Source organism: Strigops habroptila, chromosome 9 (assembly GCF_004027225.2).
Source record: "Strigops habroptila isolate Jane chromosome 9, bStrHab1.2.pri, whole genome shotgun sequence".
Classification (NCBI taxonomy): Eukaryota; Metazoa; Chordata; class Aves; order Psittaciformes; family Psittacidae; genus Strigops; species Strigops habroptila.
The window spans coordinates 14,922,352-14,938,048 of NC_044285.2; the positions used below are offsets into that span (position 1 = coordinate 14,922,352).

The 15,697-nt window shown below is 39.8% G+C and overlaps 1 protein-coding gene across 1 annotated transcript in view; it reads right to left on the reverse strand.

Annotated features, from left to right (window-relative positions):
- ALDH1A2 (aldehyde dehydrogenase 1 family member A2) overlaps positions 1–15,697 on the reverse strand; it is a 53,735-nt gene that overhangs the window by 24,230 nt on the left and 13,808 nt on the right. Inside the window, exons 2-4 of the mRNA XM_030498284.1 lie at positions 4,553–4,657; positions 4,227–4,367; positions 2,494–2,623 (exon numbers count right to left, since the gene is read on the reverse strand). Of these exons, the coding sequence (XP_030354144.1) occupies positions 2,494–2,623; positions 4,227–4,367; positions 4,553–4,657 (376 nt within the window). The remainder of the gene's footprint in view (positions 1–2,493; positions 2,624–4,226; positions 4,368–4,552; positions 4,658–15,697) is intronic.

The window sequence follows — 15,697 nt, forward strand, 5'->3', positions numbered from 1 at the left end:
TCTTCAGTCCTTGCTGATACTAACAGAGCCAGGTCAATTTGCAGCTGCTTAGCACCTGGCCCAAAGATTTTTATTTTTTAATCAGAAAGAAAGCCCCATTTATCCAGGGATCTCACTCTGGGACAGCAATACCTTCCACAGATGTGTTTGCTCAGGTTTCCATCAGGAGTCTCTGTCACGGATATTTTATTTGCATAACAATCATAATACATCCACATGCCTCATATACCAGAACACAGCAAAAAAGTGGGTGGGGAGACCGCACTGATTCTTTAAGCTGAATCATATCGCATCTGATTTAAAGATACATATTTGCTTGCCTTTAGTTTATTAGTTTTAACAGTTTCTAGTCTAGCCTCATTCTGTTTCAATTTAAATCATCAAGGCTTTACGCATGGGAGCAAGCAAAGGGCAGTCTGAAGGCTTCAGCAGCTTTGGGACCAAAAGGAATGTGACTGTAAAACACACTGTTCTTCTTCTACTTGTCTATCATTTCCCTGTTTTTATTGTAGAGGAAAAGAAAACCTCAACAAAAACAGATGAAAGATTGGAAGGTTTCAGATTTAGTAGCACACTGAACAGAAAGAGGAGATTTAATCAGGTTTTTAATTTGGTTTTGTTGTCTTGTTTGGTTTCCTTTGATGAGCTGATGGTAAGTGAATGTAAAGAGCACCATTGTTTAACACTGGCCTTGCTCTAAAATAGCTTTATGAGAATGACAAATTTATGGTGTGAAACTAGAGGCATACAGAGGAGCCTTAAACCAGGACGAAGAACTAACTGATACCTTGAAAATCTGTGAATGGACTAGGATTCTACACTACCGATAGCTGTGTTTGTTGGCACTGAAGCTTGCATTTGGGAAGGCATGCTGAAAATATGCCTTCCTCTTGCCGCGTATAGCCCAGCTCACTGAAAAAAATCGGGGGTTTCATCTGATACACTCCTTGAAGACAACAATAAGCAGAGGATATTTATGCTCCTTAAGCTGGCAATGCATTTTGGTGACTGACCTAAATTCTGTGTACCTGCAGGGCTAATGAGTGAGGAGAAGGCATTCACTGACCAGGGAGAAAGAGATTAGGGAACAGGAAATTTGCTGAATATATGAATTTATGGGGTGCTCTGCACTTCTGCATGTTTAAATGTGAAGTGCAAGCGGCAAAACCAGGATTTCTGTATCTCAGCCTAAATGACTGTGGAAATCTGCAAGATTTCCACTTGAAGAGTGAGAGTCTACACCTGAAAAATTTTCCTTTCTTTGGTGAAAATCTCTTAGTGATGATAAACATCATCAGGACACACTGTAGTTTTAATAACTGAGACACCATGATGAGTAATGCTGCGGTAAGAGTTACATGATCTGTTTTCTTCCTGAAAATTCTGGGGCCACATTTTCAATTTACCTACTTTCCTAACTTTGACAGTTTTGTGTCAGAGGCAAGCTAGTGGAGCACAGCTACCCTGTTACATGATGAAATTTTACGGAAATAGATGGGCAACAGCAAAATTCGTTTACTTGCTGGTCTCCCTCAGTAAAGTGTAATAAACATGCATGTACAGTGAACAGCATGCACCACAAAGCCAAAAGGAATCCACAGAATAAATGTTAATTTTCCCTACCGTTTTCCCAAAGATTTATTTTATGCAGGTAAAAGATGAGTACATTTATCCTAATGACTGCACCTGCATAAAATCATTCTTTGATGTGCCATTTTGCATAATTTCAGCTCTGCAAATGAATATGTTCCAGACTGCAAATGAATATGTTCACAACAGAAATGCAGCCTGTTTTTGTAAAACAGCTGGGAGGGAGGGGCAGGATGAAGAGACTTGTTAAATAAAAATAATGGTAAGGATTTTTTCTTATCTCTTTAGCAAAAAAAATAAGAGCAGAATAACTAATTTCCTAGAAGTCATGAAGATTTGTCTCATACATACAACATAAAATGCATCCCACTGAATAACTGGAAGTAGCATATATGACAAAATATATCTGATAAGCATGCAGAGTTCTCTACAGAAACATTACAAACTCAAACTATAAATGAATTTGTATCCAGTGTTAGTCCCAAGTAAAATGATGTGCATAGGCAGTAAGAATACATATATAAACAAGATATATATATAAAAGCATACCATTCTTAAACATACAGCTAATCCTATTTTCATGTGTTCCAAGGTATCTGTCAGGTTATACTGCATCCATTTTTATAAGTGTAACAATATTTAAATGTAGGTATTGAGCTAGTTTCTTCTCAGATGGACACATGCAAAAGAAACAAAATACTCTTTGAGATGTGCACGTAGGACAGAATAATATCAGGTCATCTAGTCCAGCCTTTGCTGACTTCTAAATATCTGATTCAGCAACAAACTACACACTGTAAGACCAAAACAAGGTTCTCTTCCACCTTTCAAGAAGCTGTAATCTATTAAGTCATTTGGCCGTGAGAATGTTTAGGTGCATACCTGTGTTTTAATCTCCCTTACCTACAGGAATGGTCATTCCATGGATTTTGTCTGCCCAACCGGCATAATACCTCAGGGTTTTTATGACTCCCTGAAGATCTACGTAGAAAGCTTGCAAGAAAGGTTTGCCACTGTTCAGTGATTCCATAGTCTAGAGGACAAGAAAAGGTTGAGATGTAAGCACAGTAGTATTTTTAGACTATTGTACTTAAGTATTCACTTAACAGCTCTTCAATCATAACAAAGATTGTAATGAAGACCAACCAGTTATATTTTGGAATAGTATTAACTCAAAAGGTTCAGAACAACGATCCGATCCCCTTTGTTGCTTCTTTTTGCAAACATGAAAAAAACCAACCCAAAACCATTTTCCTTAAAAAAAAAAATTAAATCTGGTTTCTTCTGGAGTACTCTGGAATGACTACGATTTTAAGAACATGTGCGTGCGAGTGTGTTTATGTGTGTCTGTCTGTCTTGTTGGTTTGTGTGTGTATCCATACACATGTACATATGCTTGTGTGTATTTTGGACCTAGCAGCCACTGTGTTTGGTCCAGATATATAAATCCTAAATTGCTTTAATCAGGAGCCAAGATAAAAATGCCTGTCAAACTTGGTTCTGTTATGTTAATGATAACAGCTGAGAAGGGGCTCCTTGTAACCCTGTATTAATGATCTGAATCCATAAAGAGAAGAATGGACATATCCCTCTTTATATAATTGATGTGTATATAAAAATTTCTCTATATGGCTGCCAAGACTCCTGCTGAGGTCTGAGATATCTATACTGTACAGCCAGTTTATTTATTGCCATCAAATAAACAAACTCTCCTCTAGGGAAGCTCATAAATTAACAAGCTAATGTCCTTATTTTTAAGTTAATATTCCTATTTTTGAAAGTATCTTATAAGCTATCCTCTTAGGGGTTCCTAAGATCATTTAGCAAAAAGAATCCAATAAAATATCCTAAGATGTTGAGTAGCTTAACTCATTCTCAATAGCTGTCTAATAGAAATCATTAAGAATGGGTAAAGTACACCCATGTGTAACACGCCAACCATCAAATGAGTTTCTATAGAGAAGAATGGAAGCCTAATTCTGCACTGACTTATATTCCCCAGGAGCAATTAATGGCATTGCCTGCAGTGCAATTCAGTAAAGAACTTGGCTCTAGAAATAAAAATCAAATGACAGGCAGAGTAAACTTGATTTGCTGTGCACTTCCTTCTCCCTGTGGTGATTTTACAGTATACGCTGGTGGTAAGATGATTTAAGTGTTGACAAAGCTGGAATTAAGATGTTCACCAGCTTAGTTCAAAGCACTTGACATGTGGAAAACAACATTAACAATGCCACCGTTTAGATGGCTTCATACATGAGCGAAATAGTGCAGTACCCAAAATTCCTGTTACCAGTTGAGTGTCAGTGTGTATTTCACCTGCCATTTCATTAATGTCTGCAGAGATCACTTTGCCTTCCATTTTTTATTTTAGAGATGTTACAAGCAGGCATGACAGGCACCCACATGTGTGCACACCCATTCATTTGTCTGATGTCCAATTTAAAGCTCATTTGGGTCAACTGGAGGACTCTTGTTGACTTTTATGAGCTTTGTATCAGGTCTTAAGTAGACAGTCAGCCATCAAGCTGAGTGTAGTTTTCAAATATAATTCATATTAATACTTTTATGAACTAGTTACTCTCAGAATGTAAAACTGACAGGTGATCGGACTGTTGATTTTCATGTGCACTTACAGCAAGAACTGCCCTGTCTCTTTCGACCAAGTCTGCTAGCTTATCCAAGAGATGGCCTCTTTCTGATGCATCCATTCTCCTCCAGACTGAACCGAGAGAAAAAGCAAGGCGAGCTGCCCTCACTGCTTTGTCTGTATCAACCTATTAAGAAGGAAGAAAAAAAGCAAAAGCACTGAGGTAAGAAACATTACCAGGCTCACAAAATTTGCTTAATCACATGATGGGTTTTGGAACCGTGATTAATAAAAGAACTGTCCAACAGTGCTATTCTGGACTTGTTGCTTTGATCCATTTGTACATGTCTGCCCATTCACAGGATGCATTACCTTGTCAGCTTCCTGGATCTCACAGATCTGCTCTCCTGTGGCTGGATTATAGACTGGGAATATTCTCCCACTTTCAGAATTTTGCCACTCATTATTGATGAAAATCTAGAAAAGGAAGAACAGTCATCAGCTCTCCTGCATGCACAAACATGCAGGAGATAACAAAGTGTTGATAACAACTAGTGCGAAAAAAAAGCAGATTCTAACACAGAAGAGTTGAAACTTACTTATGCCTGTGAAAATTACAGTTTTCAAGAGTTCAGGCTAAAGGTCAGCCCCTGATGTCTTTTTGTATTCTGTGGTAGTGCCACTATAGATGCAACATCAAACTCTAATTACCTGGTTGACATTCAAATTTGCTTCAAAAACTGTAACATATAAACTCAAAATAGAAATACCTATATCAGGGAAAAAGCCTTGAAACTGCTGGAGACAAGACAAGGATTTGGAGTAATCATTCAATTCAGTAAGTAAACATTTGGTCACTGATACAACCCAGTCAAGGCTGAATAATCTCAAACATCACAGTTCCTCAATACACAACCAGTTGATTATGGTTACAGTGATGGCCTGCAGCACAAAATTAACTTGCTTATCTGCTTGGAACAATGGAAATTGTTAGATTCACTCTCTGTTGACATAATTTTAATTGTCATGGGCAAACTGAATTTGAATTTTAATGGTGCTGACAAGAGCTGTCTCAAGAGAGGTAATGAGTTTATTTAAAGGAGATTTTTTTACTGGTAGCTGCATATGTGCCAGTTATTTTCTTCTGAATGACTTTCAGGAACAGGATGCAATTATTTATTAGCAAACATGAAAAAGGTCATCTCAGGAAGTGGCTGAGTGAAAGGTTTTCCAGGTATTCAGACTTTCCTGCCCTTAAAATCTTTCTAAGAACTAAAGTGTTGAAAAAGACACCATACAGATTCCTTGGAGTTGAGGTATCGATATTCTTTCATTGTATTCCATGAAATACAACCTTAAATGTGTAAAGGGAGGTTCTGACCTCATTGAAATCCATGGGAATTTTACTACTGACTTCACTGGAAGCAGGAGTTTACCCCTAGATAGAAAGAACATTCACCACCCTGTTTTGCATGAGCGATTATGTTGTGTTTATAGAGACAGGGACCTTTCTTTGGCTAAAGCAAAGCAAAGCCCCATATCCCATTGTCCTGGGTTCAAGAGAAAAATGACTGCTACAGCTGAACCCAGGACACTCATACAGATCCTGTGAGTGTGGATGAGTCGAAAGCCAAGGGAAACCCTTTGAAAGATTCAGGAGACTCAGTTCCAATCAGAGATACTCAGGTTATGGAAACTGGCCTATCTTTTTAGATCATGGTTATGGAACAAGAACGAATGATATATTACGTATTGGTCCAGTTTCCCCACAGAACTACCATCAATGCTGGGACAAAAAACTGTTCCACTGATCAGGCAGACTGAACATCACAAACAACTTGTCCAGAGTAGGCCTTTGCCATCTCTTTAATCTTGCGCTTCCTGCTGTCTCACTACCATGCAATAAAGAAGCTGTTATCCTTGTATTGTACTGGTACATGGCTCAGGACAGCCAGAAGAGTTCAGGCAGATGATTGAAGACAGTTCCTATAGAAGGACTCTGTGTAAGTGGTGTCAGGTTGTCAGTTCTTTTTTTGTTTCTTTTCTTTATAGCAAAGTTTGATGTGGCAAAATCAGGGCAAAAAAAAAATTACATGTTTTTCATGTGGAAATGAATGTAATACCTGTCTTTTCTAGTCAAAGAACAACATGACATGATTATACATCACCTGCTGATTTTTTTGGCTGGGAATAGTATGAGGATAGCCAGACCAGCCTGCTGATAGTTTAAACAATAGTTTAAAACTTTCTGTAACTTAAGCGTTTACAACTTCTCTGATGGCAAAAAAAGCATCAGCATAGCAATGCTGGGTATTTAAGGAAAGAGGATCACCAAAGCTTTAACGTAGCTGTAAGGAAAGAAGGAAACAAGTAGACAACTAGTCATAAATTGATGAGGAGAAACTGAACTGGGAAAAAAAACCCCAACTAATGGAGCAAAAAAAGCAGCCAAGAGAAAATACAGTCAGAAAGCTCAAGATCAACAGTTGCAACACCAAAGGGTATGAAGCAGCTGTAAAAGAAAAGACCATGGTGAGGACACTTTAAAATGCCTCTGCATTTTAAAGAAAGTGAAGAAATTGCACACAATTTGCACGTGAAGGCAAAGATGGGTCTATAGCTTTTTCTGTTACCAGACATGAGCTTGATCAACCTATTCTCCAAGCCAAACAGAAGCCATGTAGCTGTGTTCTTCTCAGCAGGGCTTATTAGCTCAGGCTGAGTGCCACACTAACTGCAGTGACACAGCTTCTGGTTCAGAGCTGACTCATGTCTGGCTGTCAGGACATGGGCAGAAGGAACCTGTGCCTGCCTGGAAAAGAGCCTGGCAATGTAACAGCTGTGCATAGAAACCAACAATTACATGTGCTTTTGCTTTTATGGATGTTTCCATTGTATTTCCTCATCTTCCCTGTGTCTCTAGCCTCAGCCACTTTGGTATGTGCCCTTCCATCCATTCAGAGTCTGTCCTTTCTTTACCCCTGCTCCCCCCCTTTTGTTTTGGTTTTCAGAGGTAGCTGCACCCAGGACCTACCGCACCATCACCCATCTATCACTTTCTTTGTACACTGTATTTATCTTGAACCTGTTCATGTTCTTGGACTGTAAGGCCTGTGGGTGGTGTCTTCCTGCTCAGTGATTACACTGCTTTGCAAACCAAAGTACTAGATTTTGGAGCTAACCCAGCCAAAGTAAAATAAAGAAAGAATCACCAGTATGATTTCTAGTGACTAATACCATAAGACAAAATAGTGTATCATTGTCGCTTTCTAGACTGTAAGTGAAACCAGGAAACTCTGAGATCTGTAACCTGTGTAGAAGGATTTTAGTGTCATGCTTTTGGTGAAGTTAACTCCATGCCCAGAGCATGTGTGGGTGTGCTGAGGAGGGAGGGGAAGGGAGAAAAGCTTCAGGAGCAGATGGCCAAAGGAGATGTAAGGATGTTTGTTTTAGGTTACAGTATGTACATAAACACATAGGTTCGTTGTGTGATCTGTCTTGAAAGAATAAACCAGGTTGAGTACAAGAACTTGAGAAGTGGTGGCAACTGCAATTCAGTACTCTTCCCTTATAGAAGTGGTCTGTTCTTTTTAAAAGAGATTAAAAAATGTGAACTACATTCTGCTGGGATGAACACCTATCATCAGGTTTGCTAGTACACAGGACATGTGTTTGTTCTAAAAATACATTTGACCACAGGACTAAGAAATAATGCCTTGGAATTACAAAAGAGTGCTGCAATTCAAGTTGACTGGAACCACAAAGTGTATTATTTTATCAAACACTGCATTTATCTCACTGATTTAGAAAAAGAACAGTAACAGATATTTCAGATAGGACATGGGAAGAATCTATTTGGCATAAAGCTAGAGTTGAAGGCAAGAAAAATTGCTACTGTTAATGGTTAATGTTAGTTTCTTCCTGTTCCACTTTCTATAAACAAGGTATTGCCTATACAAGCTCATTACTGTAAACTGAGCACATTTAAATTGGCAGTAAAATCAGAGTATTTACTCCAGTGCACAAATAAAGTACCTAGTCCCATGTTTTGGAACGGTTTCAAGTCTTGAAATCCAGCAGCTGGCGGCTTTACAAGCAAAACCTTACACTTAAATAATTCACTTTTGAAAGTTTTAGGTGTTCTGTGTCAGGTAGTACCATTCAGCAGATATTCCTACCACCAAGACGCAGATTCTTTTGCAATAAATTTGCATTCACAGGGGCTTTTATAACTCTTCCAGCACTACTGACTCCAACGGCTGTTGATTAAACGTATATATCCTGTACATTTAATCTGACTTTCATTATGGCCACTTCGTAAATATGCCATGGAATGGACAAGCGATGACACATTGCAAGAACAAGGAATCCCTGCAAAGCCTCAAATTGGGTTTTTTTCTGCCTTATTTATAGTGACCATGGTAAAGGCTACCTCTAAATCAGGGAGAATATTTGACAGCAAATGTTCCTATCTATGGATTATATATAACCCATCCTAAACACCACATGAAAAAGGGGTAACCCTATTAAAAAAGAAAGGCTTGCTTCCATGTAAATCATGCTACAAATTGGACAACACCCAGTGAGTTCATTGTTCAACCTCAATTGCGAAGGCTATTCACATTTACTATTCCCCTGGAATCAATGTTAATTAAGGCTGACTGGGGCTATAAATCAGCCTTTGGTTTTTACAACTTAATTCAGCATTAAGCATATATATGTAAATAAAAGGTAACTGATTAACCACTCGAGTTTTCCAGGAGTTACTGAGGTAATTTGTTTTTGTTTGAGTCCTAATGTTACCTTTTGTGATTTGCAGAAAGGAAAAGAAAAAGTATATTGTATGTCATGTATTTGTTATGTGGTATTGTGAGTAGTTAAATAATCTGGCCAGTTGGGTGCTGTCAACAAAACTGTGCCAAAATGGAAAGAGAAGGGAACACTTGAAAAATTTTGGAGCACATGAACATTTAGTTTGCCATCTACTCTCAAAAGAGCCAATAACTGCAGTAATGTCAGAGCAGGAAGAGAGAAGGCAAACCTTCCTGGTGTCCCTGTCAGTACAGTGATTTAGCCAAGAACAACCCCAACTGGCAAAACAGATAATGCCTCTTGTAAGTGAGGAATCTGGCTGTAGTTGGTGTACAGTGGTCTAAGGAGGAAATGAGATACTCTTTGTTCCCCAGCAATGCCGCCTAAGGCAACAGGCAGAACAGGGCAGCAGCTGAGGCAGTGGGTGGAGAGGTGTGCATGTGTGCAGGATGGGAAGTTCCAGCCAGGCTTTACCACATAGCAGGTGCGACTGGAAGCTCCTGGTTGCCCCTGTGAACATGCCCTTGAGTGTCATCATTCTCATGAGATCCTAACGGAAAGGTCTCTTTATAATTTCTGTTCCTGTCCCAAATGAAAGATGGAGAGGACATGGCATTTTCCTAAAAGAACAGGCACATCCCTCTGGCACTGACAATAACCTCTTTCTCACACACACTTGTTCTCACAGACCTTTTCATAGAACATTGCAAGATAATGGTCCCACCATGTATTTGCTAGGTTCAAATTCTGCCTGTGGTCAATTACATACAGCTGCTGTTGTGACTGAGTTCCATAGGACTCATCAAGGAAGCAATTTAACCCATCCTACAGGGCACAGGACTGTTCAGAGCCTTTGAGATACTGCATCACACAAAAAGTATGCAAAGGAAAAGCAAAATTCAAAGTTACCATGTAAAAATTCAAGTTACCTTGAGCCCCTGCTGATATGTAGTTGGAAGGAAATCATATACTGCATTTTGCGTAAGACCTGCATTTCAAAAGCATTATGCACTGAGTTCAACAGCATTTTTGGATGCCCATCAGTTTTGAAACCAAGCCAAGAGTAAATGTTTTTAGCACAAAGCAAAGCAAATTAAGCTTTGCAAGTAAACAACTACAGTATCTTGTTTAAATAGCCACCTGACCCAGTTGGCAAACTAATAATTAGCAACTTAATGTTCATTTCAAACCATACAGGTAATAGGAGCGATAAGCATTCAAAGAGAAAGCGACGTGTACAAAACCAGGCTGAATCTAATTTGCAACACAGTAGTAGCAAAATTCAGAGCAGGGAGAAAATGGATAGGATTTTTTGTTTTCATCACTATTTACCAATGCGGAAGCACAAAACAACTATCAACTGAATTAATTAATTAAAATGCAGCACAGAACTAATACCTCCTTTGCAGCTCGTACTTGAATGAGATTTGGTTTCGTGGCACTGCAGATTGCCACTGATACTCACCCAGGGGCCAGCCCTGGATTTGGAAAATAGCACTGACTGTTCGCTCACTGGGGATTCCTGCATGCGCACTGCCCCGCTTCTTTCTATCGTCCTCCCTTCAAACGTACAGAAAAAAAGTAATCTGTGCTCCTGTAATTCATAAGAGCAATCAACACAGGTGGCAACAATGTAACTTTTCATTTCCTTTCTTGAAAATGTTCTCAAATGATGTGTGAGTGAAATGATGATCTACATTCTTAATTCGATACTGCCTCGTGGTGATGTCATGAGCCGTTCTCCTCAGGCTCCCCAGCTGTCCAAGTAGGAACTTGGGCCGCAGGACAGACAGTGGCCTCGCGCTCAGCTCTTTGGAGGTGGAATTATTTTCCCATGGATTTAATAAACAAGGTTTTTGTGCTGTTGCAGCTCCAGAAATGTTTTTTTGGTACAGGAAGAGGATTTTAACATCCAAATAATAATGGCTTTCCACAGGAGATTTGGTTCTGGATGAATGGAGGAAGGAATAGGAATTTCCTAACTCAATTGATTTAGTAGCTGGTTATAGTTTCATTCCATCAAAGATCTTTTTTTCATATGTGACTTTCTCCTTAGAGAGCTTTTGACATTAAATCTGCAAGGATGGGGGAGGGGGCATCAGATGCCAAAGTACTTTATAAAAGAATCACAGCTGTTCAGCCCTCAGCATCTTCTCATAGCTGGAGGCATTAAGAAATGCATAATGACACTTTTCTTGGTGCGGGGGGACAAGCAACAATTTTAGAGGCATGCAAAAAATCCAGCAGCAGCATTTCCCTTGGTAAATACTGCATAACATCACAGATACCGGGCACCTGTGCCTCAGTCTGGTCAGGAAATTTCATATCCTTTCCCATCTCGGCAACTTCATTTCCTCTCCTTTGGAAATATTTCAAGAGTCTTAACGATTAGTGCAATTGTAAGGGAATGAAGTAGATGGGATTGCCAATCAGAGGTGCAGCTTGTTTATTTTCTCAAGCTTTGTTTTCCTTCACTTTTATGGCTGTCTTGTTACAACAAATCTCACATTCTAGCCAGAGCGTGTTGCGAGGCACTCCTGGGAGTGACTGGAGACCAACAGCTGGCTATGGAATCAGTGAAAAACCTGGTTTATAAGTAGGCATTATGAAAGCAAAAGCCAGCCCCACTAGACTGATTGCTGACTGGCCAGCAATTCATCAGCAGTGCTGTTTGTTTGGTTTTAAGAAGGGGATTGTTCAGGTGAACAGCAAGAATCACTGCTCATTGCTTGCAGTTCACAAGTCATGAGTAATTGGCCACAGACTTTGATGCCAACCTCCTCAAATGTCTCGGTGCAGAAGATGTTTCTCCTGCTTCCCAAGGCAATCTGTGAATGTGCCTTCCCTTGGGCAGTGCCAATGACTGCATCACTTGCAAACGATACACCTACATAAATCAGAGCAGGCTGGCTGGCTTGAGCATGCAAAGAGAAATGATTATCATGTCCTTCATTATAGTTACCACAGAGCAGCATTAGTCTGCAGAAGTCACCCAGATTTTGGTTCTTGCAATAAGATGCCTTTCAACTGTGGAGGAAATGTAATTGTTTTAAGAAGCGTAACAGTGAACCACCTGTACATGAGTAACGCTGAACTGAGCAAGCAAGCTGCTGTGGATGGAGCTGATTTTCAGCCACTAGAAGTCCAAACCCACCCTAAGGAAAATAAAAGGAAAAATCGAACTGGTTTCAGTGGGAGCTGAGTTGGGCCCAAGCACATGAAAAAGCAGCAATGGCAACAGCCAACAGAGGGGTGTTTATACTGGGGGACAAAGCTGGTTTGCTGGTAACTTGACACCCACTCTAGAGCCTGTGAGGTCTATGAGGGACAAACAACCCCAGAACATGGTGATTTTTAGTTTTCTTCTTTGGCTGCTGGGTTGTCCTGGCCCCTTCCCTATCCTTAGCACACACCTCCCCCTGTCTTCCAAAACACCCCCAAAGATGTGAAAAGGAAGAGCCCTTTTCTAAAGCTGTGTTTGGGGGTGTTTGTTGTTTTTTGGTTTATTTTTTTTTTTTTAATTCATTTGGACCTCAGGGCCAGAGGATAATGTCATGGCTTTTAGACATGGTGTATCATAAATGGGAATTTCTTTCACAAACCAAAGTTTGAAAGTTCACTTAAGAAACCTAGAGTCCAAATTTCAGCGTGTGCTCAGAAGCTGGAGAATTCTGAGCATTTACAAGCATACTACAGCAGGAAGATAAAAAAGTAGAATTGGAAATAAAATGCACAAGAAGTGAATGAGGCTGCCCTGTTTTACTGTCAGCACAGCCGTACGTTGAAATCTAGTAGAACTACGTTTACGCAACTTAAGGCCTGTGCCAAAGGTACACGTCTGGATGAGAAGAGTGTTCAGCTTCTCTGGCTGTAACTTCCAAGTAGCAAGGCCTGTGCCAAGACTACTGAAATCAAAAACAGTCCTTGACATCATTGGACTTTGGGTCAGAAGCCAAGTATTTAAAATAGGTGACTACATCAAGATCTCAGTGACACTTCAGCACGTGCAAATGAAGTCAGACTTCAGTGTGACAGATATAAGCTGGAGGAGGATTCACATGATCTAGCACCTAACGGTGGCATCTAATGCAGAAGCTCAGTCTCTTTCCAGTCCTAGTGGGGTGGAAGAAGGAGCAGCACCCCCTCAGAGCAGGACCCACCACCTCCAGCATGCTCAGTCACCCGCTCCCTTGTCTGGCCCACTCATCTAGACATCTTGTTTGGGTGCTTTTTAAAGGTAGCTAGAATGAGCTCAGAGCTGGTGGAGGTTTGGGGAATGGTATGACTAGGAGGAAAAACTGAGGGAATCCAGGGTCTCTGAGCAGCAAAGGGAATCAGAGAAAGGGCTTGAAACCTTCTGTCAGTCTGCTGTGAAAGTGGAATGTAACATGATTTTTTTCTCCCCTATGTCCCAAATCCCTCACACCAAATGTTTGACCTGCCTGTCTTCCTGTCTTAATTAGTCTTCTGTCTTTCTGGGAGCTGGGTCTGTTCTTTTGCAAATGGCAGCACATCAGACAGGGAAACCTGTCCTGTTTATTTTCTAAGCTGTAGGGGGCACCCATTTGAAAAAACTCCCAGCTTATCTAAACGTTTTTGTTTGTATGATTTTGAATTAGGAAGTGTGAGTAATTAGTTAAGAAGATTAAATAAGTCTTAACAACATGCAGTAGCATGCTTACTTCCCTCCCCCCCCGCCAAGTATTTCCTGCACAAAACCCAGGCTGCCAAACTGTGATGATACCCTTTTCTATTTTAGTTTCTCACTGTGCCACATGCTGATATAGCATCCGTTATTTCAATTCAGTCTCATTAAAGGGATTATTTTGTTTCTGGTTGTTCAAGAAAATTAATCTAAAGAGAAGAAACTCCAGATTGTATTGCCCATTGAACTCTACCCACCACAAATATTTTACTCCTTTTGGCTGCCTTATTAAACCTGTGGGAAGAAACTTCACTTACAGCACATAAAGGCTTTCCTCAAAGTAACTTCTACATTTTTTCAGTTAATGAAGAATTTATCTGCTGTTAGTAGCACAATACAGGAGCAATAACCCTTTCCCATAGCTTGGGTAATATTTCAGGTATTCCGAAGAGACTAAGCTCCTAAGCTTTACTTATCCTTTCACTTGTGGGACTCTAATTGCTGGAGAAGAACATCTACTGTCTTGCTTAACTGCACCAGAAAACATTGTGTCTGAAGCCAGACTGATTAAAGATCAAGTATGTTCTACATTTCCACAAGTAACAAAGAAAAGCCACCACTGAATGATTTGGGTAAGGATGGCAGTGCTTTTTTATGAAGTTTTTTATGATCCTTGATGTCACTGCAACTTAAAAGAAGAAATAATGAAAGATTTCTAAAAATCCATTCCATCGGGAGTGGAGAGGAGGGAGTATTTGTTTACAGAATCAATTATTGGGCTGTCACTGGCTTTAATGAAGCTGTGGCTAGTAAGAACTTGATCCTGGAAACCCTTCCACTTGTTTGAAGTGATGGGAATGAGGAGGGGTTTGCACAAACAAAACTAGTATTGGTCTGTATAGTTTTCCTGTGTTTTGCATTGTTTGTGCATTGCAAATCTTGTGTGTTCATTATGTGTGACATAAAACAGCGTGATCTATTTATTTGTACATGGGAAACGTGTTCTGCCATTTAAAAGCATCTAGCAGATCATCACTCGGAGGTAACTGCCACTTTAAATGTTTAGCTCCAAAGAGCAACTCATTACTTAGAAATTAGCTATATTGCATAAGTAAATACTACTAAGACTTCAGACACTATAGGCAACACAGAAAAATACAACGGACAAATCTATTTTGACTTAAAAGCTCTGTCTGAGAAAATTACCTTATAACTACACATGAGAAATTGCTGGAATGTCAGCTTCATTTGCAGTGGCCCCTTATGGCCTGATCACCCTCCCTGGCACGATAAATCACTGGCAAGATCCTTACCTTAACACGTTTGATCTCAGCTCAGCAAGACTTGGTTTTGATGTGAAGAACTCCAGATCTTTTAGGTCAGAGACAAATAGCAGAGCCACTGACCTGCAAAGTGCTAACTCTATATTGGACACAAGTGAGCAGCCTTAGGCTCCTGGAAAGTTTGCCCTAACTTCTGCTTTGCATCCTAAATATCTTCAAATATTACTGTTAGCATGTTTTGCTAAATGATGCCAGTGACATTTCTTTCCATGTCATTCTGCACGTACAGAATCCACTAAAAGTCAAACAAACACATAAGCATGCAGTATGAGAAGCATTATCTTGGATAAACTCTTAGAATTATCTGCACTTCAGGGTGACACAGAGTAAAGCTCAGTACTTTTCAGCTTATTTCATTTACATAAATGGCTTGCACTGGCCCTTTTCTACCTAGACCATGCTTACTAATATCATAAATTATATTCTCCGGTATGCTTATTAAGGTGACTGAAAGTGCCTGTTATGTACATGCCTGCACATACAGAAATTCAAACTATCCCTAAAAAAATTATTAAAAAAAAAAAAAATCCAGTTTGTGACATTTGCATTCAAAGTCTGAACTTTCACAAAGACCAGTTTTGTGGCCACTCAGTTTTGCAGCCCCGGTTTGAAACTATTCCTTATTGTTCTGGTTAAATAGTCACTTATCTCTACGATAGTAAGCAGGAGTGTTAGTCTACCAGAAAATTGGATGTTCTTAACGGGCTTTGGGAGAGA